The sequence below is a fragment of the Anolis sagrei genome, chromosome X, assembly GCF_037176765.1.
Source record: "Anolis sagrei isolate rAnoSag1 chromosome X, rAnoSag1.mat, whole genome shotgun sequence".
NCBI classification, from domain to species: Eukaryota; Metazoa; Chordata; class Lepidosauria; order Squamata; family Dactyloidae; genus Anolis; species Anolis sagrei.
This window is the reverse complement of record NC_090034.1, coordinates 19697722-19724837: the sequence shown is the minus strand read 5'-3', so window position 1 is coordinate 19724837 and position 27116 is coordinate 19697722. Positions and strand designations below refer to the sequence as shown.

Here is a 27116-nt window from a genome sequence, read left to right as displayed (position 1 = left end):
GTATAGTGGCCCCTGAATTAGTAGTCCTCTACAAGGGGTCAGTATATTTTGATCCTTAACAGTAGTGAGCTCTTCAGTCCTAAGGAAGCAATAAGATCTCTCAATGGAGCATCTCAGAACCTCTCTTGTGGCTTGGTTGCTTCTTTGTGAAACGACCTGACAGATACCATTCAGGTATTTTGCACTGTTTTCTTTCCCTGCAGAAGAGAGACCTTGCTGATCCCTTCAATGATGAAGAAAAAGAGAAGCACAAAGTGGAAGCACTTGCCAGGAAGTTTGAAGAGAAATACGTAAGCTTCTACATCATAGCTGTGTACAGTATATTTTCTTATACAAATGCTATAAAAATGCATTTAACTCTGGGATTGTCCTCATGTTTGGAGTGTATATGATACCAAGCACTACTGAAGTATTTCAGAGTGGTGATTTCAGGACAAGCGATAATCAAGTGCAGGACACTTTGGTTTGCCTTTCTATCCTAGTTTACATTTTTATCCTTGTCTCTTGTCTGTTCTTCCATGTAAACTGCCTTTATCCTACTGTTTTACGTGGCAGATTAGTGAGAGCAAGACTGCCTTATCTAAGGACATGCATTAAACATTCTAGCTCAGTGAAGCATTCAACCCTAGGCATCTGGAGATAGAATTCTGGGCACATTATGCTATATCACCTTTTGCCAATACATTGCCTTGCTATGGATTTTATAGTAGCTTGGCCTAGATTTTATGAGAAGCTTGGCTATAAATAGCCTCATGATGATTGCTTAGGTTTCAGCGTGGTCCACCTGGATTGTACTCAGACTGTTTCCTTTTCAGTTTCAAAATGTAAGATGTAGAGTGACGGCTTTAGGCATGTCTATCAGGCTTTGGTACCAACAGATTGGTTTTTGCTGGATTTAACAATGGAACGCATTCAATTCAGTTATGGGTAAACATGATATTTTTGATTTCAGGGTGGAAAGAAGCGCCGGAAAGACCGTGTTCAGGATTTGATTGATATGGGCTATGGATATGATGAATCTGATTCCTTCATTGATAATTCTGAAGCAGTAAGTAAAGAAAGAGGCGCAAGCGAAGTGTTGTCTCCATGCATCCCAAGTTGTCTTTGTCAAGGGGAAATACAGTAGAGCTAAGGAACGGAAAGTTCAGCTGTTCTTTTGAGAATGACATCCAGTAATAATTATAATCATATCATTTAATACCCGCCTATCCCTGCGATTATCCCAGTTTTGCATTAAACAAAACCCTCCTGATTGATCTCTCTGTTCTTTTCCCAGTACGATGAGCTTGTTCCAGCATCTTTAACGACCAAGTATGGAGGCTTTTATATTAACTCTGGAACCCTTCAGTTCCGACAGGCTTCAGAATCGGAGGATGACTATATCAAAGAGAAAAAGAAGAAATCTCCTAAGGTCTGGAGTTGTGATGTTCTGAATGTATATCTGTGTTTGTATTTAAGCAGTCTTCTGTAATGTATACTTGTATTTCTGACTGATAAGAGAAAACAGTGAGTACCTCACTTTTTTTTCTAATCTCACCTCAAGTTAGCCAATAAATGCTGTTTCTGTCTTTTCAAACTGCGAGCTTGTACCCAATACCTTTTTATCTCTTTTTGTGGGAAGGGCTCTTGGTATTGGGGATAATGGATCATGACATGTTAGGATCACTGACCATCACGGTATTATGAACTGTTAGGATCACAATCTAATTGGGGTAGCAGAGTTTATTTGATAATAGATGATTGCTGGGCATGTAGATATTTTGTTTCTGTTTATACTTTCAACAGACAATGATGCAAGCAGACTTCTTTTAAAGATAACAGGTTTTGTTTACTGATAACTTCATGTATTTAAAGATGCAAGCACATTTCTTGTCAAGGTTTTAAAACTTCAGTAACATTTCAGAGAGTTTGTATCTTGAACTTATAATCTTTAACAGTTTCTTCATAAACTATGTTGCTTTATACATCTCTCTTTAATAAGAGTTTACTTTCAAATGAAACACAACCTCAACAATTTGCTAACTTCCTAACATGAGCTTCTGCACTCTGGCAGACTTCTATACTCAAACTCATTCAAGGTTCAAGACACTTCTCTAACTGGTTCAACTGACATTCCCTAACTGTCATCCTGTTTAAACCTGAACATTCTGAACTGTCACTGAGTCAGTCACATGACCTGCAACCCCCCCCCCCCCAATTGCTTTAGGTATATAGAGATAAATATATAGAGATAAGGAAACTGCAAATCAAATAAGATCTATACTTCAGGTTATAAAACGACACATTATAAAACACATTATAAAACAGAAACATCATGTAGAGGAGGCTTGAGAAAGTTGCTTCCTCCAACACCTGGTGCTGTATAATAAGCGTTTTTTCATATCTAGAAGCGGAAGTTGAAAGAAGGAGGTGAGAAGATGAAGAAGAAGAAAAAGGATGATTCTTATGACAAGGAAAAGAAATCTAAAAAATCTAAGTTTCCTAAAACTGGGTAAGAGTCCAGCATTGTTCTAATGATTGTTCAAATGATGGATGCCTCATTCTTTGATCAGCAATTGTTAGACTTCAGTGGAAGAACTGGGATAATCCAGTTCAGATACTTGTTCTAGCTGTTAATTTCCTTCTGTGGTGTGAATGAAACCTGGTCTTCATTAATAATCTGCATCCCAGGAAAATTATGGGAGTTTTGTGTGTGTGTCAGAAGTGACTTGAGAATCTGTAGGTTGCTTCTGGTGTGAGAGAATTCGCCATCTGCAAAGACGTTGCCCAGGGGATGCCCTGATGTTTTACCATCCTGTGGGAGGCTTCTCTCATATCCCCTCATGGGAAGCTGGAGCTGACAGACAGAAGCTCACCCTCTCTCGTGGACTCGAACCATGACCTTCAGCTCAGCAGCTCAGCCAGCACAAGTGTTTAACCCATTGCACCACCACGGCTTCTTATGAATGAGATAAATAGATAAGATATTTTGACAGTGAGAAATATGCAGATTTTTTCTGATTCTACGAGCATAGATTCAGAGCTTGAAACAATTTTAAATTAATGGAGTTGCCTAATTTTAAAAGGGGGGGGGATGTTGCAACCCCACATTTCAGAAGAAATGTGACAAGTAGGAGTATATTTAATAATTTTGGGGAACAAATGTGCAATCATACAAAGTACAATAATAAAAATTCCTTGTGACTTTCAGACATCACATACACAACAGTTTTTCAAGCTTTGTGCTATTTACAAAGTAGAGCCCCCGGTGGTGCAAAGGGTTAAACTGTTGTGCCGGCAGGACTGCTGACCAAAAGGTCAGAGGTTTGAATCCGGGGAGCGGGTCGAACTCCTGTCTGTCAGCTCCATCTTCTCATGCGGGGACATGAGAGAAGCCTCCCACAGGATGGTGAAACATGGGAATGTCCTTGCAGACAGCCAATTCTCTCACACCAGAAGCGATTTGCAGTTTCTCATGTCGCTCCTAACATGAAAAAAAAATCCCAGTAATACTGTGTGCAGTAACATGATTATGGTATCCCCATGTTTGTGTTCTTCTGTGGTGAGTATAATACTGGGCCTCTCTCACAGGTTCACAGCTCTGAATGCAAGCAAAGAGAAGAAGAAGAAGAAATATTCAGGCTCCCTGAGCGTCAAGGAAATGTTGAAGAAATTTCAAAAGGAAAAGGATGCTCAGAAAACACGGGATCATGAGCCGAAGGTCGCCGTCCCCTCTTTACCAGAGACCCCAACCCCACGGGAAGTGGAGAGCATGCCGGACCCTCTCCTCTCCCTCTTTGGCCCCACCAGCGACAATGAATTGCTTCAGGCGGCCACGGCCATGGACTCCCTGTCGGACCTCGACCTTGAAAAGATACTATTTGAATGTCCAGAAGAGAGCCACTTCCATGACATGGAGGATGGGAGTGACTCCCTCGGTGTAAGCCTGGAGCAGGAGGTCAAGCAGCCCCTGGCCCTTCCGGATGGACTCCCGCCGTCCCTAGAGAAGCGCATCGAGGAACTGACTCAGGTAATGCCATTCTGACAACGTGGCAAGAAGTGTAAGAGTTAGTCTGGCCATGAGCAAGCCTCTACAAATCATTGGCCCATTTAGCTTGTGTCATCTGCATTGATAATTGGTAGCATTTCCGGGGATTGCACAAGTTTTTGCCATCCTGCCTTAGGGCCTTTTGCACTTGCAGCATATAGTTTACCACAAATGTCCCTCAGCCATTGGCAGTGCATGCACAGGTTTATTGTTGTTGCCTTCATATTTTGAAGGGGCTGTTTTCTGTAAATTGAGGCTGTAATGGCATTTTACACAAGCAGGCAGTTGTGATCTGTGTGGTCACCTGATAAGACTTGTTTTCAGATGAGACAGGAAGCACCCGGAGCAGTTCTCCTTGAGATGCCTAGTTTGTCAAATGGAAGGACTTAATTGGGTGGGAATATTCTACTTCAGGTGAATACACCTTGTGATTGCAGGGTGAGGAATGTCCTGTTGTTTGGTGCCAGAGTTTGGACAAATATCAGAAAAACTCCGTTGTTTTGGCATTGCATGACTTGATAACCATTCAGAATGTAGGCAAGACTAGTGAAGAAACAGTGAAGACTAGTGAAGAAACATGGGTCCTCTCTGCCCTTTTCTCCATATTCCTAGACTTTTATGGCCATATTTAAGGCTGGGTTGCTGTGAGTTTTCTGGACTGTATGACCGTGTTCCAGAAGCTTTCTTTCCTGGTGTTTTGCCCACATCTGTGGCAGGCATCCTCAGAGGTTGAGAGGTTTGTTGTAAACTAGACAAGTGAGGTTTATATATCTGTGGAGTAATGTCCAGGGTGGGAGAAAGAACTCTTATCTGCTTGAGAGAAGTGTTGATATTTCAGTTGGCCACCTTGATTAGCATTTAATGGCCTTGTAGCTTCAAAGCCTGGCTGCCTGCTGCCTGGGAGAATCTTTTGTTGGGAAGTGTTAGCTGTCCCTGATTGTTTCATGTCAGGATTTCCCCTGTTTTTTATGTTGCTCTTTATTTACTGTCTGATTTTAGAGTTTTTTAATACTGGTAGCCAAATTTTGTTCTTTTTAATGGTTTCTTCCTTTTTGTTGAAACTGTCCACATGCTTGTGGATTTCAGTGGCTTCTTTGTGTATTTTGACATGGCGGTTGTCAGTGGGTTCAGCATTGCTATGTTCTCAAATAATATGCTGTTTCCAGGTTGGTTCATCAGGTGCTCTGCTATGGCTGGCTTCTCTGGTTGACTTAGTCTGCAGTGCCTTTCATGTTCCTTGATTCGTGTTTGGGCTTTGCTGCTGAGTTTGGGGGTCCCTATGTAGACTTGTCCACAGCTGCATGGTATACAGTAGACTCCTGCAGAGGTGAGAGAATCCCTCTTGTCCTTTGCTGAACGTAGCATTTGTTGAATTTTCTTAGTGGGTCTGTAGATAGTTTGTAGGTTGTGCTTCTTCATCAGCTTCCCTATGCGGTCAGTGGTTTCCTTGATGTATGGTAAGAACAGTTTTCCTCTGGCTGGATCTTTGTCTTGACTCTTGTAAAGGTTATTCTTAAGACTATTTCAATTGCAACTAAGACCCTCAAAGCCTGTATGGCTGACTATCGAAAATAAGTTAAAACATGTTTTTATTATTGTAGTGGGTTCTACCTTTACATCACCAAGCTTTATTTAGAGAATCTTTATGAAAGTGATAAAATGTGACTATTTAAAAGTAATTCAGAATTTCCTTCTTTTGTTGGGTGCAGTCTGGCATTATTCAGGAAAGCTGTATCTCCTCCACACATCCTTCCTTCCCTTCTGTTTTTTTTTTCTTTTTATTCATTATCCGCGGTTCTGTCGGCCAGTAATCTGTTCTTCTTTGCAAATTAGGCTGCCAAAGCTGCAGAAGGAGAAGGCAGACACAAGTTCTTCAACCAGGACATGAATACCATTTTACTGGAGTAAGTCCTGAACATACCATTTGAACTGTCTATGCTCTAGGAGTGGGGAAAAGCTAATGGGATAATATTCTACACCATAATTGTGTCATCATAGTTGGCACTCTCCAGTTCTAAGAGGCCTCCTTTAATTGTCTTGAAGTTGAGTAAAACTCTGCTTTAAAAAAAAACAATTTCACTCATTCTTTAAAAGAGAAGACATTTCAAGTCTGTTTATCTCTGCATTTCCCCAGGTTTCCAGTTTTTTTTTTCACTAGAAAATGTAAAGGTTTTTCCTAGGGGGAAAAAAGAGGCAATTTTCTCTCTGTCTCAGGAATTCTGTCTATTATTGAGCAGGGTTACAGTGGAAGAAAATGTATATTATTTGGAGTGTCAAATGAGGTGTTTTATCCCCTTTTAACGGAGGACAGAAAACTCCTGCTCCAAGGATTTCAGAAGCTTACCAACTGCTATTTAAGCTATGGCAACTGAGAAAGCATTCTCTCTTCCTATGGCCAGTCACAGAAGTATATTACTTCTGTTAATATTTTGCACTTTCCCTGGGCTCTATCTAGGAACGATTGCACATTTCCTGATCCTTCCACATTCAGCACTTAGACTTTCAGCCATTATACTGTTTTTTAAATGTGTACTGTGATGTAATGTTTTTTTCTGATGTAGATTTTATTCTGTTTCTTTTTATTTTATTGGTATGTTTTAATTTGTATTTTCGGGCTTGTCCCCTTCTAAGACGCCCTGAGTCCCTTCAGGGAAATGGTGGCGGGTTATAAAAATAAAGCTATTATTATTATTTTATTATTATTATTATTATTATTATTATTATTATTAAAAATGACCAGGAGTCTTCTAGCTAAGAAATATGGTGTAGCTGCTGCTAAAGGACTTCATAATTGTGCAAATGCATGGCTTCACGACATCTGCTTTCAGATTGGCCTGTTTGCCTTAGCTTCTATTCAGACCACCTCCAGTTGCCAGTATAGCTTTACTCATACTCTTTTTAGAACTTTTGTGTTGCCAGTGGTGCAGTGGATTAAGCCGTTAAGCTGCTGAACTTGCTGACTGAAAGGTCGGCAGTTCGAATCCAGGGAGTGGAGTGAGCTCCCCCTGTTAGCCCCAGTTTCTGCCAACCTAGCAGTTAGAAAACATGCAAATGTGAGTAGATCAATAGGTACCGCTTTGGTGGGAAGGTAACGGCGCTCCATGCAGTCATGCCAGCCACTTTGGCTCTGTGGCTTAGAAATGGAGATGAACACCACCACCCAGAGTCAGACGCAACTAGACTTAATGTCAAGGGGACACCTTACTGTATTTTTTGCCTTTTCTAAATTAATTGCCAGTTGAACTTCTTAATTTCCAAAGGACTTTAGATTATGTTCCCTCTCATTCTGATAATAGAGGGAATGGCTTTTCGAGAAAGAGAGGACTAAATCTGTTCTGTCTTTTTTGCTGCCTGTAGTATAGAGCTACAAACACGGGAGCTGAACAGCCAGGTCCGATCCGGGGTTTATGCTCACCTGGCCTCCTTCCTGCCTTGCAACAAGGACACCTTGCTCAAACGGGCCCGCAGGCTTTACCTCTGTGACCAGGTGCGTCCTCACAGAAATAAATGCAACACCACTTCGAGAGACAGTTGGTTTAGATATTGAAACATCTATGAGTTTGTTTAGTGCACTTTGTTGCACCAGTATCCCAAACCACAAAGTGGGTGGAAATCAGGTACAACACTTTCTAGATTAAATGGTTGGTTAAGGGCACGGGAATGTATGCCTCTGAGTCCCAGTGTCTTTGGCATCCTTCAGACAAAGGGAGATAGATGATTGTGGAAAGATGCTCCCACAATAGATGTTCATCTCTGTCACCCTTTCCCTTGGGGAAAATACATTTTTGGTAGATAAAATATGCTTCGATCATTCAGAGCTTCTTCCTCTCCAGTGAAAGTAAGCTTTGATGAAGACACTCAGCTGCAATGACAGGAAGGCTCACTTTTATTGAATCATGTTAACGTTTACCATCTGTCTTGTTGAGTTGCCTGCAATAATTGTATTAGACAAATCTTTTAAAATATACTTATTTGTTTATTGTAAATTTGTTTTTATAGGTTATTGTTTTACATATGCATATTGTTTTGTATTGTCTTTTATATAATGTTGTAAGCCGCTTTGGGTTTCTTTTAGGAAGAAAAGTGGGATATAAATAAAGATATTATTATTATTATTATGAAGTAATCCACAATAACACTGGGCAACACACATTTTGGTGCCTCTAGTTTTAGCCCTGTTTGTAGGCTATATATTGACCAGCTGTCACCAATTTTGCTCCATCTGCTCTAGTTTTGCCATCTGTTTACCCATAGAAAATCATGGTAACCCTATCTAAGGAACTGGAGCTGATGCGGTCTAACCAGCGCAACTTTCTGAATCAGTGTCACAAATAACCTCAGGAAGAGACCTTAAAAACCAAGACACTAAGATTTTTTTGTGCTGGACTGTGTAAATATTAATATTATTGGGTTGCTGTGAGTTTTCCAGGCTGTCTGGCCATGTTCCAGAAGCATTTTCGCCTGACGTTTCACCCCATCTATAGCAGGCATCCTCAGAGGTTGTGAGGTCTGTTGGAAACTAGGCAAGTGAGGTTTATATATCTGTGGAATAATGTCCAGGGTGGGAGAAAGAACTCTTGTTTGTTTGAGGCAATTGTGAATGTTACAATTGGCCACGTTAATTAGCATTTAATGGCCTACCAGCTTCAAAGCCCGGCTGCTTCCTTTCTGGGGGAATCCTTTGTTGGGGTGTATTAGCTGGCCCTGATTGATTCTTGTCTGGAATTCCCCTGCTTTTTAAGTGTTGCTCGTTATTTACTGTCCTGATTTTTGAGGTTTTTAAAATAGTGATAGCCAGATTTTGTTCATTTTCTGTTGAGATTGTCTACATCCTTGTGGATTTCAGTGGCTTCTCTGTGTAGTCTGACATGGTGGTTGTTATTATTGTTGCTGTTGTTGTGACTTTACACCTACCCCTCCTTGTGGCTTGGGGCAGGATTGCAACAGAGAGATAAAGCACAACCTGTATTACAATGCATGCAAGAAACACACCAATAAAATGCAGGTTAAAATTCACAAGTTAAAATTGACTGGATGGGCCTGGCCTTGCCATAGCAGAATAATTGCCTCCCGTCTACTGCTGCTCTAACTCACTGAAGCTATCGGTCGCTGGTAGTGCCCAGTGCCTAGACTTTGTTTAGTGAGTGGGCTTGTTGGGGAAGTTTGGACCTTAAATGTTGCCAAAAAGATGCTCTCTTCAACCTCTGTCCCTGGGACTGACCGAGTAGGTGGTGTTAGACATACCAAATGTTATAATATTGATCATCATCATCATTATTTATGAAGGGATTCAGGGTGGTTTCCAACAAATGTGGCAAACATTCAGTGCCCAGAGAAAAACCATACAAACAGCTTACATCAGGACAAAACACATTAGACAATAGAAAACAACATAACATAATGTAATATAATATATTGTATATACATATAATATTTATAATATTATAATGTAATGCAATATAATACTAATAATAATATATTATAATTATATATTTATATTGCATGTAATATTAATAATATTACAATATAATGGTATAGTACAATATAATAATATTTAATAATGATCTTGTAAGCTGCTCTGAGTCCCCTTCGGGTGAGAAGGGTGGTATATAAACGTAAATAAATAAATAAATAACTTAATAATCAACATAGCAAAAATAAAAATAAAGAAAACATCATAAAATACTGTTAAAACACACTAAAAATAAAATATAAAAGCAAATACATCGGAGCTCCATCAGGCGAGGTTTAACAATAGCAATGGCCAGGAGTGCTAAAAACGGCTGGGCGAGAGATAGTGCAAACAGTAAAGTAAATCCTTTCTTCTTCCTTTAGGGCGGTCGACTGAAGGAGCCCCTTCAGAAATTAAAAGAAGCCATTGGCAGGGCGATGCCAGAACAGATGACCAAATTCCAGGAAGACTGCCAGGCACACAGTCAAGCCAGGTTTGCCAAGTATGTATGGTGTCTGTATAATTCTCCCAATACATTCTTTCCTTAACTACAGATGTATAACTGTTGATGTGTTACCAGAGCCTCTCTGCTTCCTCTTGTTGTTGCAGTTGAAACATTTCCAGGCAGGAGTGTATTTTGGAAGCAGATCCTTATGAATGAGTGTTGCTTTTTCTCCCTCAGGATGCTGGAAGAGGATAAGGACAAGGAGCAGAGAGACCGGATTTGTTCTGATGACGAAGACGACGATGACAAAGGAGGGAAGCGGATCATGGGACCCCGGAAGAAGTTCCAGTGGAATGATGAAATCAGGTTGGTAGAGGCAGAGGGGAAAAGGGCTGGTTAAAGAGTTCTCTTGTTCTATTTCAAGGGAGCACATGATATCTAGATGTACCTATTCAGCCCTACCTTGGGTTCACTTTTCCTGGTCCGTCTGTTTCCTGGTTTGAGGCTGAATGTGTGGAAAATATTTCCTTCAGTATTGTTAATAGGCTTTTAACCCAATTTAAAAAGGAACAATGAAGCAGTTGGTTTTAATTTTTAAAAATCCACGGTTTTCACTAACTGCTTCCTTCAGGGATTTGCTCTCCCAAGTGGTGAAGATGAAACTGGAAGCCTATGACCATGAAAAGAACAAAGCTCAGCCAATGGAGGATTATGTAAAGAACTTCCTAGATGCGGAAGTCAAATCTCTTTGGCCGAAGGGCTGGATGCAGTCCAGGTGAGAAGGAACGAAGAAGGAACTTAACAATGTACTTTGTAGAAAAGTAACATTCCCATAAATTTTGAAGCAGTTTTTTTTTGGGGAGGGGGACCTGGTTTTCCAGATTTTCCTACCCTACATGATACTAGTTTATCTTTCCCCTCGAGTCTATTTTATACACACTTTAAACTATGATTTATTTGTTATTTTATTGTGCTGTGTTTTATGATTGTATATGGCCCCTGGTGGCCATATACGTAGGTCCGTGCCTTGCGGGACTTACCAGCTTTCCGCAGGGCATGTAAGACATACCTGTTTCGACAGGCTTTTAATGTTTGATATCGCTGTTTTTAAATTGCTTTTAAATTCTGTTAGATTTTAGCCATTCTTGTAAGCCGCTCCGAGCCCCAGGGGAGTGGCGGCATATAAGTTCAAATAATAAATAAATAAAGTGCTGAGCTTCTGAACTTGCTGACTGAAAGGTCACAGGTTACAATCCAGGGAGTGGGGTGAGCTCCCGTTGTTAGCCCCAGCTTCTGCCAACCTAGCAGTTCGAAAGCATTCAAATGTGAGTAGGTCAATAGATACTGCTCCTGCGGGAAGGTAACGGTGCTCCATTCAGTCATGCTGGCCACATGACCTTGGAGGTGTCTATGGACAACGCCGACTCCTTGGCTTAGAAATGGAGATGAGCACTATTTCCCAGAGTCGGGCACAACTGGACTGACTCAGCACTCAGACCTTTGGCACTGAATATTTGCCTTTGTATTTGGAAGCTGCCCTGAGACCCTTCGAGAAGAGAGGGCAGGTTAGAAATAAATTATCATTATCATCATTATTATTATTGTCATCTTTATGAGAATCACAAATGCGGTTCAGCTTCTCACTTCTTGCTTTTTTTCCCAGGACATTGCTCAAGGAGAGCCGACGGGGGCACAGTCATCTGACATCACCCCCGTAAGTATCTGTCCTGTGAAAGTACAACAAATCTGTTTGCAAACAGCAAATCGGTTCTGTTCTTGTCCTTTTCAGTCCTTTGATCAGGTTTAGGTGTCAGGTGTCTAGATTGACATCCTCTGAAAGAGATTTGCCTAACCTTGACCTTCCTGACATCCTGTAAAAGAGGACCTCAACCCTTGTAATGAATTCCTCAAGCAAAGTCCTCAAGCAAGCCATTGCACTGGCGTTTGGGAATCTGCTGGAAGTAAATTGAACCCCCCCTCTCTTGTGTTTTCCTACAGAACTAAGAAGAAAGTTGTGGCACCTCCGAAGGTGAAAGGGAAGGTGAGTAAATGGGCCTGGAGTCTTCAGTGAGCTCTCAATCCTGATGCCATCTTGGCAGAGAAAGGGAGGAACGCATGACACCCCTGTTAAAGCAGCTTCACTGGCTGCCAATAAGTTTCCAGTCCCAATTCAAGGTGCAGATTATGACCTACAAAGCCCTAAATAGTTCAGGCCCTGCCTATCTTCGTGATTGCATCTCTCCCTATGAACCGGCACGGGCTCTTAGATCTGCTGGGGAGGCCCTCCTCTCGGTTCTGCCACCGTCTCAAGCACAGCTGGTGGGGACAAGGGAGAGGGCCTTCTTGGTGGCGACCCCTCGACTTTGGAACACGCTCCCCAGGGAGATTAGGCAACCCCCCCCCCCCCCACAGTCCTCCTTTCGTACGCATCTGAATACCTTGATGTTCCAGCAAGGTTTTGAGAATGATTAGCCCCTATGCCCAGTCGCCAGATAATACTCTGTTCTGCACTTCAGACAAACTCATCTGCCCTTCTAGGGTATTTGTTGTAATGTTTACTCATGTTTTAGTTAACTATGTCTTATTGGATTGTTTTGTTTTGTTTTTCATAACAATGCTTAATTCTTTCTCGTGAGTTCACTGTTATTACTTTTGCTTTATTGTGTATTATTTATATGTATACTAGCTGTACCCGCCACACGTTGCTGTGGCCAACCTTCTCTCCCTCTTTCTCTCCTCCCTTCCTTTCATCTTTTTCTTTCCCTATCTCTCATCTTTCTTCCATTCTACCTGTTTCTTTCCTCCCTTTCTTTGCTCTTTGTTTACATCCTTCCTTCCTTCCCTATCTTTCGTTCCTTCACTCCTTCCTTCCCTCTCTTTTTCCTTTCACTTTTTTATTCTCTTCTCTTGTTCCTTGCTTCTCTATCTTTCTTTCTTTCCTTCTTTCCCTCCCTCCTTCTCTCCTTCCTTCCTTCCCTCTTTCCCTCCTTCTCTCGTTACTTCTTGACTGTCCCTTCCATTTAATATTGTATTTATATCTTACATAGAAGGAAGGAAGGAGGGACATGAAGAAAGGGAAAAGGAAGGGAGGGAGGGAAAGAAGGGAAGGAAGGAAAAGAAAGAAGGAGGAACAAGAAGGAAGGAAGGAAGGAAGGAGGAGGGAAAAAAAGGAGGGGGATGAAGAAAGGAGGGAGGGAAGGAAATGAAGGGGAAGGAAATGAAGAAAGGGAAGGAAGAAGGAAAGGGAGGGAGGAAGGAAAGGAAGAAGGAAGGAGGGACAGGAAGGAAGGGAAGGAGGGAAAGAAGGAAAGGAAGGAGAAGTAAAGAAGAAAAGGAAAGGAAGGAAGGAAAGGGAGGAAAGAAGGGAAGGGAGGGACAGAAGGAAGGTCCTTCATTCAAGCACCGTGGACCTTCCTCGCCTCCCCCTTCTCCTCCTCCCCCCCTCCCCTTCTTCCTTGCTCCGTTGCTGCTGCTGGCACTCATCCACCCTTTCCTCTTCCAACAAGGAAAGGAGGAGGAGACTGCCTCCTCCACTCCACTCGCTTGTGTGTGTTTGGCCGTGCACGTGCGCCTGTTTCCCCGCGAGGAGGAGGAGGGGGCGTGGCCATGGGTCTCTGTAGACATGCAGTTTCTCCTTTGTGGACATGCAGTTTAGAAGTCTTTCTTTGTGTTTTTGAGTGGAGAACATACATTGGGTTGTTAGGTGTCTTGTGTCCAAATTTGGTGTCAATTGCCCCAGTGGTTTCTGAGTTTTGTGAATAGCACAAACGAACATTACATTTTTATTTATATAGATAGGATTTGTAAACACCTTCAAATATATGAGGGAAAAATTCATATATATAATTAATGTATATAAATAGAGATATATAGGTACATAAGAATTGCAAAGGCTTACCTCTATATTTAATCTAGACATGTCTACATGTATTTGTGTGTGCATTTCCATATACAGAGTTCTCTCACTTAATGCGGGAGTTATGTTCCAGGACCACCCGTGATAAGTGAAAAACTGCAAAGTAGGGACACCTCCTCTACTTCCCTCTTCACCTTCTTTACCTTCCACCTCCTCCTTGCCGCCTGCGTCTCTTGCCACCACTTGGGCACTGCGATTGAGGAGGCAGTGCAGGTGTCGCAGGGCCCAAGCAGTGGTTAGAGGCCCTGGCGGCAATGAGGAAGAGGAAAGTAAACAGGGCAAGGAGGGAAGAAAACTACCCCCTCGCCTTCTTTACCTTCTTCTTCCTCATTGCTGCCAAGAGGCCCCGGCGACAATGAGGAAGAGGAAGGTAAAGAGGGCGAGGGGGCAGTTTTTTGCTGCCAAATGGCAGCAAGAGGCCCCAGCGGCGACAAGGAGCAGGAAGAGGAAGGTAAAGAGGGTGAGGAGGCGGCTCTTTTTCCCTCCTTGCTACAGTGTTCCCTTGAGATAGATAGATAGATAGATAGATAGATAGGGAGAGAGAGAGTGAAATAGTGAGTCCACGGTAAGTGAACCGAGAAGTAATGAGGGAACATTGTATATTGTACTCATCTGAGGCATTGAGTGTTTGCCTTTTTGTATGTGTAAACCACCCTGAGTCCCTTTGGGGAGACAGGGCATTCTAGAAATAAAGTTGTTGCTGTTGTTATTATTATTTCTGTTTGTTTTTTTTCCAGGAGCCCCCTGGCAAGCCAGATAAGAAGGTGGCGCTTCCTGCCTCATTGATCCACTCAAGCGGCATGGTTCCTCCAGAGTCTCAAGGAATTATGGCAGGCCTCAGCACTCAGACCAGGGAGCTCCTGGCGATGAGTTCAACCCCAGCTCCCTGCAGCTCAGTCACGCCGGCCGCCTTCAGTATGGATGACTCTTTGGACGAGGACATCATCCATAATGCTGCCTCGTCCCTGGAAGCCGTCTCTAAGGAACTGGCTGTCTTGAACAGCCAGACTGGGGGAAGTTCTGACTTCATCCTTCCCATGGTTCCAAAGACTCCCTCGGAGAAACCTCCAACTCAAGTCCCGGTGGAAGAGAAGAGGTCCTTTTCCAAACCAAATTCCTCACTCGTACCTCCACCGTCTGGCAGCTCCCTGCAGTCCCCCCTCAATTTCCTGGCAGAGCAGGCCTTAGCCTTGGGCCAGGCCCCTCCAGAGAAGAAGGCCGAGAACTCCAGCTACAAAGACCCGCCCTGCCAGGCCCCTCCCACCAAGGCCCCGGAGGCTCACCAGACGAAGTTGAAGCATCACAGCCTTCCGCGCACTGTTCACGGGCCCCAGACATCCACCTCCGTGCAGGTGCCCCAGGTGAAAGTGTTTTCCTTAGGGGCTCAGCCGCCAAAGGCCTTCCCCACATCACCCCCTTTCGTGAAGCTGCAGGGTCCTAAGGCTGTCTCACTGGTCCCCCAGCGCCCCCTCCTCCAGCCGTCGCAGGCAAAGACACCCCTCAAAGCGCCAAGCTTCCACTCTTCCTCCTCTTCAACCATCTCCCCAGGATCTGCCAGCTCTCACAAGACCCCTGGCCCTGCCTCCATGTCCGTGACCTATGCAGGGAAGCACCCGAGCAGCTCTGGCGCCTCAGGACAGTCGTTCAAATCGCCCTTTGTGGCCCTCTCCAGGCACATGGCATCTCCCAGCGGCTCGCCATTGACCATTTCTTCAAATCAGAGCTCAAGCGGTTTGTTGACGGGCGCCTGTCTTCCCTCCACCGGGCAGACCCCCAGTCGCTCCTCGCCCAGCCCCATGGTGAAGAAGACTCTGGTCTCCCAAAAGCTGACGTTGGTTGCTCCTCCAGGGGGCCCCAATGTCAGTTCGAGCGGAGGGACCCAAGGGGTGGCTAAGCTGCTGACCTCCTCCCTGAAGCCTGCTGTGATCAGCAGCACTGCCTCCTCTACCTCTGTGCCAGTAAGTGGAAAGCAAATAGAAATAAGCATGTTCTCGTGTCTTTCTTGCACACTTTGGCTAACAGTGGTTGAGTATCCCTTATCCAAAATGCTTGGGACCAGAATTGTTCTGTATTTGGCTTTTGGGGATTTTGGAATACAATACTTGCATATGCATAATGAGATGTCTTGGAGATGGCACCCACATCTAAACATGAAAATTATGTTTCACCTGCACCTTACACTCATAACCTGAAGGTACCGTATATATTTGAGTATAAGCTGACCTGAATATAAGCCAAGATACCTAATTTTACCACCAAAAACTGGGAAAACTTATTGGCTCGAGTATAAGCAGAGGGTGGAAAATCCAACAGCTACTAGTAAATTTTAAAATAAAAATAGATACCAACACAATTACATTAACTGAGGCATCAGTTGGTTACATGTTTTTGAATATGTACATAAAACTGTAATTTAAGATAAGACTGTCAACTCTGATTAAACCATTATTCTAACCCTCTTCATTGTAAATGTATCCTTCCAATAATAGTAGAGTAAAATAATAAATGCAATAATAATAGTAATACAGTAGATTAATGAAAATGTAATACTAACAGTAATAATAGAGCAAAATAATAAATGTTATAACAACAATAATAAAGTAAAATAATAAATGAAATAATAATAATAGAGTAAAATGATAAATGTAATAATAAATAGAGTAAAATAATAAATATAATAATAATAATAATAATAATAATAATAATAATAATAATAATAATACCAAGTATGGATTGTCGATGTTGCAATCCCAGGCAACAGCAGGATTGAAGAGAAACAACTGGAAAAGCTTACACGATATGAGGATGCAAAGACTCTGGCACAAGTCATTCAAGGTGGTCCCAGTGGTGATCAGCACACTGGGAGCAGTGCCTAAAGATCTTGGCCTGCACTTAAACACAATTGGTGCTGACAAAATTACCATCTGCCAGCTGCAGAAGACCACCTTACTGGGATCTGCATGCATTATTTGCCGATACATCACTCAGTCTTAGACACTTGGGAAGTGTCTGACGTGTGATCCAATACAACAGCCAGCAGAGTGGCCTTGTTTGCTGTGTACTAATCTTGTGTTTCAAATAATAACAACAATAACAACAGAGTAAAATAGTAAATAACCTTGACTTGAGTATAAGCTGAGGGGGACTTTTTCAGCCTAAAAAGGGGCTTTAAAACTAGGCTTATACTTGAGTATATACAATAACTTTGTACATAATATTGTGCATGGAACAAAGTTTGTGTACACTGAACTATCCAGAAAGTAATGGTATATCTATCACAGCCACACATCAAGTCAATATGGGATTTTGGAAGTTACATAAGGGATGCTCAACCTGTAAAGTGGATCCCTGGGGTGTAGTTCCAGGGCCCTCCTATGGATATCAAAACCTGTGGATGCTCAGTTCCCATTATATAGAGTGGCATAGTAAAATGGGGAGCTCAAGTGAGTGCCAGAGGATCTGTGGAATGCTGGGAGGCAACAGATGAGTATAAAGTCCTAAGGAACTGACGTCGGACTTTATTCATCTAGGCCAGTGGTTCCCAATCTTCGTCCCTCCATATATTTTGGACTGCAGCTCCCAGAATTCCTGATTGCTGGTCAAGCTGGATGGGGCTCTTGGAAGTTGAAGTTAAAAAGGGAAAACTTTGGAACCACTGATAATGTTCTTTACACTAAATATACCATCTAAAATGGTATGCCATATGCATGAAATTGATGTCCCTGATTTCACTTCCCAAAACAGGCAGTCCCTGAGTTGTAAACATCCAACTTATAAACGAAGTGAAGAATGCAGTTGAAACAACAGGAAGTGAAAGAAATCTTTCCCTCAGAAGGGAAATCAACTCCTGGAAGCTTTATCTCTAATCCTTGTTTCCACAAGAAGCCAAATTTTTCCATATCCAGGGCACAGGCAGCAAAACACAGGGGTGTTAAACATTCCCTATGAGATTCAAAGCTCTCTGTGTGAGTGTGTGTATTTATTTATTTATTTATTTGCAGTACTTCTATTTTGCCCTTCTCGCCCCGAAGGGGACTCAGGGTGGATCACAGAACACATATATGGCAAACATTCAATGCCAATTAAACAATGATAAGACAGACAACAGATATAGAGGTATATATATAGGCTTTTTCTCATCATTCGACATCTTTTGGAGGCTGTGCTCAGTTCTGGCCACAGGGGGGTGCTGTTGCTCTACCTCCTTGCCAAAGAGCTTTCTTTGTCCGTAAACTTTACTCCGAAACACCGTTCCTAAAATACCTCCCTGCTTAATGCGGTTTCTGTTCATCTACTCACATTGCTGTTTTCGATCCACTAGGTGGGCAGGGGAGCTGGGCTGAAGGTCAGGAGCTCAACCTGACCTGACTTTGAACCGTCAGCCTTTCGATTGGCAAGAGTTACTGCAGCTACAGCTGGTGATTAACCTGCTGTGCTAAAGCCAGCCCTTTATAGATGTGTGAATATGTATGTGCCTGGAGTTACACTTTTAAAAGTCCCAGTTGTGACTTGCAAACAAATTTAGCTTAAGAACAAACCTACAGGACTTATCTTGTTCATAACTTGGGAACTGCCTGTACTCCAAAAAAGATTTTCCCCGGAAGCATTTGTGAGGCTTTGGAAGTCCTCTGGTGCTCTTCTATGGCATGTCTGGTCCAAGTATAGTCAAAATATTGGACTCACTCTTATCAGTGGCTTCAGGTATCCATGAGAAAGTGTAGGTGCAGGGTGTGTACTTCAGACATTCATGTTGTTTACAAACCATCATCCCTCAAAATGTAGCTCTGACTAGTTCTGAAACAAGCACAAAGTGCAAATATTTGCCTTGAGACATACAGTTGTCAAATATTACCAAACATTGTCAGTAATGCCTGGTGACCAAGGAAGGTCAGCGTTCCTCCTGGGAAAAGCCGGAGCTCATTGATATACTTCTCAGGACCATTGCCATTCTCATGGGTTCTCTCTCTCCTCCCCCCCCCCCCCCCCCGCTTACCAGAAGGGAGCCAGCGGAGCAGTGCTACTCACCAGTTCGTCTTCCTTGAACGTCCTCTCGACCTCCTACAAGCCCAGCAACCCCAAGCTGCCTGCGACCCTCAGCTCTACCCCGCTGGGAATCATCTCGCCCATCCATTCCTTCCCTCTTCATGTAATTTCCTTCAGCTCCGAGTCGCCACCCAAAGCAGGGGTGTCAAAGGATGCTATTGTGACCGGACCAGCCCCAGGGACTTTCCACCATGGTCTGGCCCATAGTAAGTGATGCCAGTGGGGAGTGGCCCTATTGTGGGGTTTGAAAGTGGCCATTCTGCCTGCGCAAGAAGTAATCTCAATTGGGATATGTTTGTGGAGGTCTCGGGTGGTATCTCTCTCTCTCTCGCCCCATTTTTCTTTGCCTACAGAGGCAAAGAAGTAGCCTTCTGGATTTCAAGTCTGCATATAATCAACCCCCCAGATTGTCTGGGATTCAGGACCCACCCACCCCCACCCCCCCCAAAAGGATAAAACGGCAAATAAAGAGATCTCTCTATTTGAAACCTAAGAAAACACCTCTTTAGGTATTTCTGGATCTTTCAGCATGACTTTATGGCCAAGTTCTGCAGAAGCTGAAGACTATCCTGAGACAGTATCTCGGGAACCATACACCACTGCTTGGTCCAAAGCTTTGTGGCTAAATGAAAGGGGCCTGGATCTCACAAGTCCCACATAACAATCTATTGTACCATCTGTAAAATTAAGAATGTCTGAGTTGAACCCATACCTACTTCTCAGCCTCTCTGATGCAGGGAGTGGGCAGGGTTTTCTCCTGATCTGCTATGGGCTAATACCATATTAGTGCCCTTTGGGTACCAGTTCACAGACTACCATTTGGTGTAAGAATGCTCTAAATGACCAACTTTACATATTGATAAAGTATCATGGGAGTTGTAGTAGTTCACTAGATGAAAAAAGGCTGTCCTTTTCAGAACAACCTTCTTGATAGGCAGGGGAGCAGAGGTGGATCGATAGTCCTTCATTTGAACCTCCCTGGAGTTGTCAACCTCTTTGGTCGTTTGTTTTCAGTATGTGTTGTTTCTCCTTCCTGGTGCCTTTTTTCTCTCCCTCTTTAATGCTGGGCATTGACTTGGGTCTTGTAAGATGAACAGAAGAAGGGAAATCCTACTTTCCTTTCTGTTCCTCATCTCTGGGTTGTTCTAGGTTTTTTGGGCTATATGTCCATCTTCTAGAAGCATTCTCTCCTGACGTTTCGCCTGCACCTATGGCAGGCATCCTCGGAGGTTGTGAGGTCTGTTGGAAACGAAGAAATTTGGGATTTATATATCTGTGAAATGTCTAGGGTAGGAGAAAGAACCCTCGTCTGTTGGAGGTAGGTGTGAATGTTTCAATTGGCCACCTTGATTAGCATTTGATGGCTTGACAGTTTTTAGGTGTGGCTTGTTACTGCCTGGGAAAATCCTTTGTTGAGGGGTGATTAGCTGTCCCTGATTGTTTCTTGTCTGGAGGTCCCTTATGTTTGAGTGTTGTTCTTTATTTGCTGTTATAATTTTAGAGGTTTTTTTTTTTTTATTCTGGTAGGCAGATTTTATTCAGTTTCATAGTTCACTCCTTTCTGTTGAAATTGTCCACATGCTCATGGATTTCAATGGCTTCTCTGTGTAGGCTGACATGGTGGCTGTGAGAGTGGTCCAGCATTTCTGTGTTCTCCAATCATATGCTGTGTCCAGGTTGGTTCATCAGGTACTCTGCTAGGGCTGACTTCTCTGGTTGAAGTAACCTGCAGTGCCTTTCATGTTCCTTGATTCGTGTCTGGGCACTGCATTTGGTGGTCCCTATGTAGACTTGTCCACAGCTGTATGGTATATTTATTTATTTATTTAGAAGTTTTGTATACCAACCGTCTCACCTCTCTTGAGGGACTCAGACCGGTTTCCAACCATAATATCACATACAGTCAATAAAACATCATAATTCATATTACAGTAAAACATTAAAACATTAAAACATTTTCCCGCCACCTCGGTAGGTGACCATGTCGAGGCCTTGGTCGCTCTCTGGAATGGGGAGATGACCAGGGCAATTGACAGGATCGCTCCGGAACGTCCCCTCTCAAGTAGCCGAGCTAAACCAGCCCCTTGGTTCACTGAGGAGCTGGCAGCGATGAAGCGAAGGAAGAGGGTTCTAGAGAGCGTGTGGCGCTCGGACCCAAGCGAGCCAAATCGAACACGGTTTGTGTCCTTTCTAAGGGCATATGCCGCGGCAATAAAAGCCGCAAAGAAAACTTTCTTTGCGGCCACTATTGCGTCTGCAAAAAACCGTCCGGCGGAGTTGTTTCGGATTGTCAGAGGTCTTTTAACTCCCCCTATCTCAGGTGGGAGCCCTGACAATTCGGCCACGCGCTGTGAAGCATTTGCTCGGTTCTTTGCAGACAAAGTCGCTTTGATCCGCTCTGGGCTGGACGCCACATTAAATGCAGTCTCCGTGGATGTGACACAAGCACCTGCTTGTCCGATTTTGTTGGATTCTTTTCAGTTTGTGAAGCCCGAGGATGTGGACTAGATACTTGGAGGAATGAGACCTACCACGTCCATCCTAGACCCCTGCCCATCCTGGCTTCTGAAGGAGGCCAGAGGGGGATTGGCCGAGTGGGTAACGGTGGTGGTTAATGCCTCCCTCCGGGAAGGCAAGATTCCAGCGAGCCTAAAACAGGCTATTATAAAGCCGCTGTTGAAGAAACCATCACTTGACCCCACTAAATTCGAAAACTTTCGGCCTGTTTCCAATCTTCCCTTCTTGGGCAAAGTCATGGAAAGCGTGGTGGCCTCACAACTCCAGGTATTCTTGAGAGACACGGATTATCTGGATCCGGCACAGTCTGGTTTCAGACCGGGACATGGTACCGAGACGGTCTTGGTCGCCTTAGTGGATGATCTGCGCCGGGAGCTAGACAGGGGGAGTGTGTCCCTGTTGGTGCTCCTGGACCTCTCAGCGGCCTTCGATACCGTCGACCACGGTATTCTTCTGGGGCGCCTTGCAGAGATGGGTCTTGGGGGCACTGCTTTGCAGTGGCTCCGGTCATTTCTGGAGGGTCGTACCCAGAAGGTGTTATTGGGGGACTCCTGTTCAACACCACAGCCGTTGACCTGTGGGGTTCCTCAGGGCTCCATCCTGTCCCCCATGCTGTTTAACATCTACATGAAGCCGCTGGGTGAGATCATCCGGAGTTTCGGGGTGCGGTGTCACCTGTACGCAGATGACGTCCAACTCTGTCACTCCTTCCCACCTGCTACTAAGGAGGCCGTCGAAGTCCTGAACCGGTGCCTGGCCGCTGTAATGGTCTGGATGAGGGCGAACAAACTGAAACTAAATCCAGACAAGACAGAGGTACTCCTGGTCAGTCGCAAGGCCGAACAGGGTATAGGGTTACAGCCTGTGCTGGACGGGGTCGCACTCCCCTTGAAGGCGCAGGTTCGCAGCTTGGGTGTGACCCTGGATTCGTCGCTGAGCCTGGACCCCCAGGTTTCAGCGGTGACCAGGGGAGCATTTGCACAGCTTAGGCTCGTGCGCCAGCTGCGCCCGTATCTTGGGAAGTCTGACTTGGCCACGGTGGTACACGCTTTGGTCACATCCCGCCTCGACTACTGCAACGCTCTCTACGTGGGGCTGCCCTTGAAGACGGCCCGGAAGCTCCAGCTAGTCCAGTGCGCGGCAGCCATGTTGTTAACAGGAGCAGGGCGCAGGGAGCATACAACGCCCCTGCTGTCCCAGCTCCACTGGCTGCCGATTTGCTACCGGGCCCAATTCAAGGTGCTGGTGTTATCCTACAAAGCCCTAAACGGTTCCGGCCCAAAATACCTTGCAGACCGCATCTCGGCCTACGAGCCCACGAGGACCTTGAGATCATCCGGGGAGGCCCTTCTCTCGGTCCCGCCCGCCTCACAGGCACGCCTGGCGGGGACGAGAGAGCGGGCCTTCTCGGTGGTGGCCCCCCGGCTGTGGAACACCCTCCCTGCTGAAGTTAGGCAGGCGCCCTCCCTTATGGCCTTTCGTAGGAGCCTGAAAACATGGCTCTTCGAGCTGGCCTTCAATTGAGTGTTAGATCATTGAAATGATGACAGGAATGGACAATGACTATGAAATGGATTATGACCCAGGATTTGACGAAGCGGATTTTTAGCATAAGTATATGTTATGTAGTAGTAGATCGTCATGTATTGTCTTGATTCACTGTAAGCTGTCTTTTCTGTGTTGTTGTTCACCGCCACGAGTCGCCCTAGGGCTGAGAGTGGCGGTCAATAAGTGCAAGAAATAAAATAATAATAATAATTAAAACAGCAATTACATACAATAACTACAGTGGTCAGTCGTCACACTAAAATCGTTGTTCATCATCCTCCATCCATATCTCAGGGTGTTGGCTCATTCGTCAAATGCCTGTTTCCATAACCACGTCTTCACCTGTTTCCTAAATGTCAGGATAGAAGGGGCGGTTCTGATCTCCAGTGGGAGAGAGTTCCAGAGTCAAGGGGCCACCACCGAGAAGGCTCTGTCCCTCGTCCCCACCAGGCGCGCTTGCGAGGCCTCTCCAGACGATCTTAATAATCTTGATGGTTCATAGGGGAGAATACGTTCAGAGAGGTAAACAGGGCCGGAGTCGTTTAGGGCTTTATAGGTTAACACCAGCACTTTGAATTGTGCTCGGAAGCTAATTGGCAGCCAGTGGAGCTGGTGTAACAGCGGAGTGGTGTGCTCCCTGTACCCAGCACACGTTAGTAGTCCGGCTGCCGAGCGTTGGACTAGCTGCAGCTTCCGGGCAGTCTTCAGAGGCAACCCCATGTAGAGAGCGTTGCAGTAGTCTAAACGGGATGTAACCAAAGCGTGGACCACCGTGGCCAACGTATACAATAGACTCCTGCAGAGGAGAGAGGATCCCTCTTGTCCTTTGCTGAATGTAGCATTTATTGGATTTTCTTAGTGGATCTGTAGATAGTTTGCATGTTGTTTCCTCATCAGCTTCCCTATGCGGTCAGTGGTCCCCTTGATGTATGGCAAGAACACTTTTCCAACAGACAGGAGTTCTTTCCCCCACCCTGGACATTCCACAGGTATATAAATCCATTTTTCCTAGTTTCAAACAGACCTCACAACCTCTGAGAATGCCTGCTACAGATGCAGGCGAAACATCAGGAGAAAATGCTTCTGGAACATGGCCATATAGCCCGAAAAACCTACAACAACCCAGTCATTCTGGCCATGAAAGCCTTTGACAATACATTGTTCCTTATCTCGTTTTTGGGTTCCTGACACATGCTTGGAAGATGTCTGACATGATGGGATCCAGGGGACACCTAGATTGTGCCCAAAGTCCTTCAAGCATCTAAATTTGTTCTCATAACCCCCTTTTCATCTTCATGTGATTATTATTGACTAGAACCAGAACACTGTTTTATGACTAAGAGAAACCTGCTTTGAAGTTGTCAGGTTACTTGAATGTTTGAGGTTCCACCTCATGCCCATCTTTTTGCATCTCTTCCAGATACGTCTCAGCTTCATGCAAAAGGATCCAGTGTACAGCCCCGGAAGTTGTGACAGCTCTGAAGGGGGCCCACTTTGTGAGACTGTGTGATGGGCACAAAGGGGCTCTGCCCCAGCTCTTTCTCTTGCTGTTCTGACTCAAAACAGAGCCCAGCTGGAGGCTCCTTCTAACTTAATGGACCAGGAGTTTTCCTTTGGGGCTGCGTGCCTCACCTGCGGAAAGGAAGCGCTCAAGGAGCTCAGTTGTGGCAGCTGATCTTGCTTCGCCTCCTCCTTTTTGTCCAGGCAGAGGAAGGCAGGTTTGTACAAGCCAAGCACTAGCAGAGTCTCTCTGGATCGTTACCTCCTCCTCGATATTAGAAACTGATTGCAGGAAGGTGTTTGTTCCTTCCTTGGGCTGACTGAAGCCCAGCAAAGAAATTGACTCGGTCATATGCCATATCCCTTCCTCTCTCTTCCAATCACACCCTTTTTTGTGACAGTACTGTGCTCATGGTGACTGGAAGGCAGTCCTTCCTCTGTGACAGCTTTGCCAAGTCAATCAGGTCCTCTCCGAAGGAAGGCAGAGACTGGAGAGGCCTCGGGATGCACTCATGAACACTAAGCTGGATTCATGGCTTTCATTTTTTTTCTTCTCTGCCTGATCTAGACTCCATTCTCTGTTCCTTAGCCCCACCCTGTCATTACCCCTGAATGTCTTGGATCAGACGGAACCCCTTTCTCCACCCGCATGTCATTTTGTTTAATGGAGCTGTAATTTCAGTGCCTTTTTATGGTGGAGCAAGAGTGCAAAACGTCTCAAGCTTCTGTGGTGGGTGAGCTCCCTAAAGCTTTTTATTTTTGTCTCCTTTGGCATTTTCTTCTTTTTTGGAGAGCTGCATTTAAGATGCATTGGGCATTATTAGATAGATAAGAGTGTTTTCTGAGGTGGCATGACAGACTCAAACAGGTCAGATAACCGATGCTAAGTGATGTGATTCGACTTTCCCTTCTAAAACTACTGCCCTGGAACCAGATTTTAGCTCAAGACCAAAAGGTCTCTTGCTAGAACAAGCTGTTTTCTGCCTATGTAGTCAGACAAGTGGGAAGTCGGGGACTGCAGAAGGGAAATTTCAGCAATGAAAGGTTGCTGGCTTTACATCAGGAATTAGGACAGAGCTGCCCTTGCAAACCATGTCGGTCCACTGAATGCAAAGTGGGCTAGGACTTTTTTGTTTTTTGCTCCCCATTTCTGAAACTGCCTTGCAGCTCAGCTCTTTGGGGCGCATTACGATGGTGGGGGTGTACTCATGATGCTTAGTGCGACTCTTGGCTTGGAAAGTTTGGCTTGGAAGTCTTCAATAGGCCCTACCACTATCAAGGCTGCAAGGCTGACATGTTCCCTTGGTATGTCTTGGGGAGGAAAGATGCAGGGAATCACTGGAGGAAAGATGCAGGGAATCACTGGAGGAAAGATGCAGGGGAATGTAGGTAACGTCTATGGCACACAACCCTCTCCATGAGGAAGCCTCCTGCAAAAGGCCACCTGCAGCAAAAATACCTTAATAGAATGCAAATCATGCTCAGCTGTCTGGTTGCCAGGCAGTTTTTTTGAAACTGGTACAGCCCAGTGGCACCCTGTCCTCAAAATATTACCAGCTTAAATTGGGAGTTGCTTCTGATCATGATCCATAGCATTTGTTCCCCAGCCCCAGATTGCTTCTTGTTTCTCTGAAAAATACATGATCTCCAACTCTTTCATTTGGACTGTGACTTCTGAACAAAGCTTGGAGAGCCCTTCTTTCTTTGGACCTACCAGGTTTGGATGCCAGGTAAACGTTGGCAAAAAAACAAAAACAAAAAAAACCCCACTTATCTCTTATGGATTTCTTTCCAACAAAATGGAATTGGAGGCTTACTCACCACCATCGGAATCATGTTTGAAGCCGACAAATATAAAAACACATTTTAGGTTACAGAAGAAGAGCCAAAGACCAAGTCTGAAGGTTACCAGTTTTGAAGCATAGAGATGTGAACAGACAAGGGTAGTTTGGGGGTTTGCATTGTTTAGTTTTGGTCAAGGCTCAATCCTATGTCTTGGCTATGTTTAAAGAGCTGCTTCACCTTCTTAGGACCGAAGGCTCAGGGCCGGGCAGGATTTGGGCAGAGCTTGAACTGTTTTTTGTAAGGTCTATCTTTTTACGCCTATTCACACGCTTCTGTTTGCCACATGTCTATCCTTATCAAAGCCAGAGTGGAAGCCCCTTGTTATAGGAAGAAACTTCTCAAAGCCTCTTGCCTCAGGGAAATGTTATATGGTGGAAATCCTGTGTGTTTTGGTTTTCCTCATCTGCTTTTTTCAGCCCCACTTCTTTTTCCTTTTGCGTTTTAACAAGCAAGAGAAACAGAGCCATGGCAAGGCCAAGATCTACCAGCCTGGTGTCTCCCTGCCTTGGCTGGCAACCATTTTTGCTAGGTTTTCTTTTGCGGTGGGCAAGCGGACCACTGGATGGCACTTAAAACTTAGAAGAGCAGCAGTTTCTTTGTGTGCAGGAAGAGCTGCAATTTATTTTTGTGTGTGTCGTAGGGAAGGGGAGGGAGGAAGGGCGGGGCGGGGCCTTTCTAGGTAACAAGGCGGGCGGAGGGGACATTTAAAAATGGTTAATCTTGTATACAGAAACAGAATAAAATTGTTTTTTCAGTTTCCAAAAAAAAATCCCATGCTGTTTTTATCTCCCTCTCTGTTTCGGAAGAAGGTGGTCAAGAACCT

General features: G+C 44.5%; 1 protein-coding gene across 2 annotated transcripts in view; it reads left to right on the top strand.

Annotated features, from left to right (window-relative positions):
- UBN1 (ubinuclein 1) overlaps positions 1 to 27062 on the top strand; it is a 32765-nt gene extending 5703 nt beyond the window's left edge. Inside the window, exons 3-17 of one of the 2 annotated variants that reach the window (XM_060786574.2) lie at positions 204 to 290; positions 953 to 1048; positions 1277 to 1411; positions 2388 to 2491; positions 3571 to 4009; positions 5861 to 5931; positions 7385 to 7514; positions 9863 to 9981; positions 10162 to 10290; positions 10556 to 10699; positions 11588 to 11638; positions 11923 to 11965; positions 14578 to 15798; positions 18837 to 19089; positions 24369 to 27062. In XM_060786574.2, coding sequence (XP_060642557.2) covers positions 204 to 290; positions 953 to 1048; positions 1277 to 1411; positions 2388 to 2491; positions 3571 to 4009; positions 5861 to 5931; positions 7385 to 7514; positions 9863 to 9981; positions 10162 to 10290; positions 10556 to 10699; positions 11588 to 11638; positions 11923 to 11965; positions 14578 to 15798; positions 18837 to 19089; positions 24369 to 24421 — 3075 coding nt within the window. In that variant the 3' untranslated portion in view covers positions 24422 to 27062. The remainder of the gene's footprint in view (positions 1 to 203; positions 291 to 952; positions 1049 to 1276; positions 1412 to 2387; positions 2492 to 3570; positions 4010 to 5860; positions 5932 to 7384; positions 7515 to 9862; positions 9982 to 10161; positions 10291 to 10555; positions 10700 to 11587; positions 11639 to 11922; positions 11966 to 14577; positions 15799 to 18836; positions 19090 to 24368) is intronic. The other variant, XM_067473595.1, reaches the window with a different exon arrangement.
- Positions 27063 to 27116: the final 54 nt, after the last annotated feature.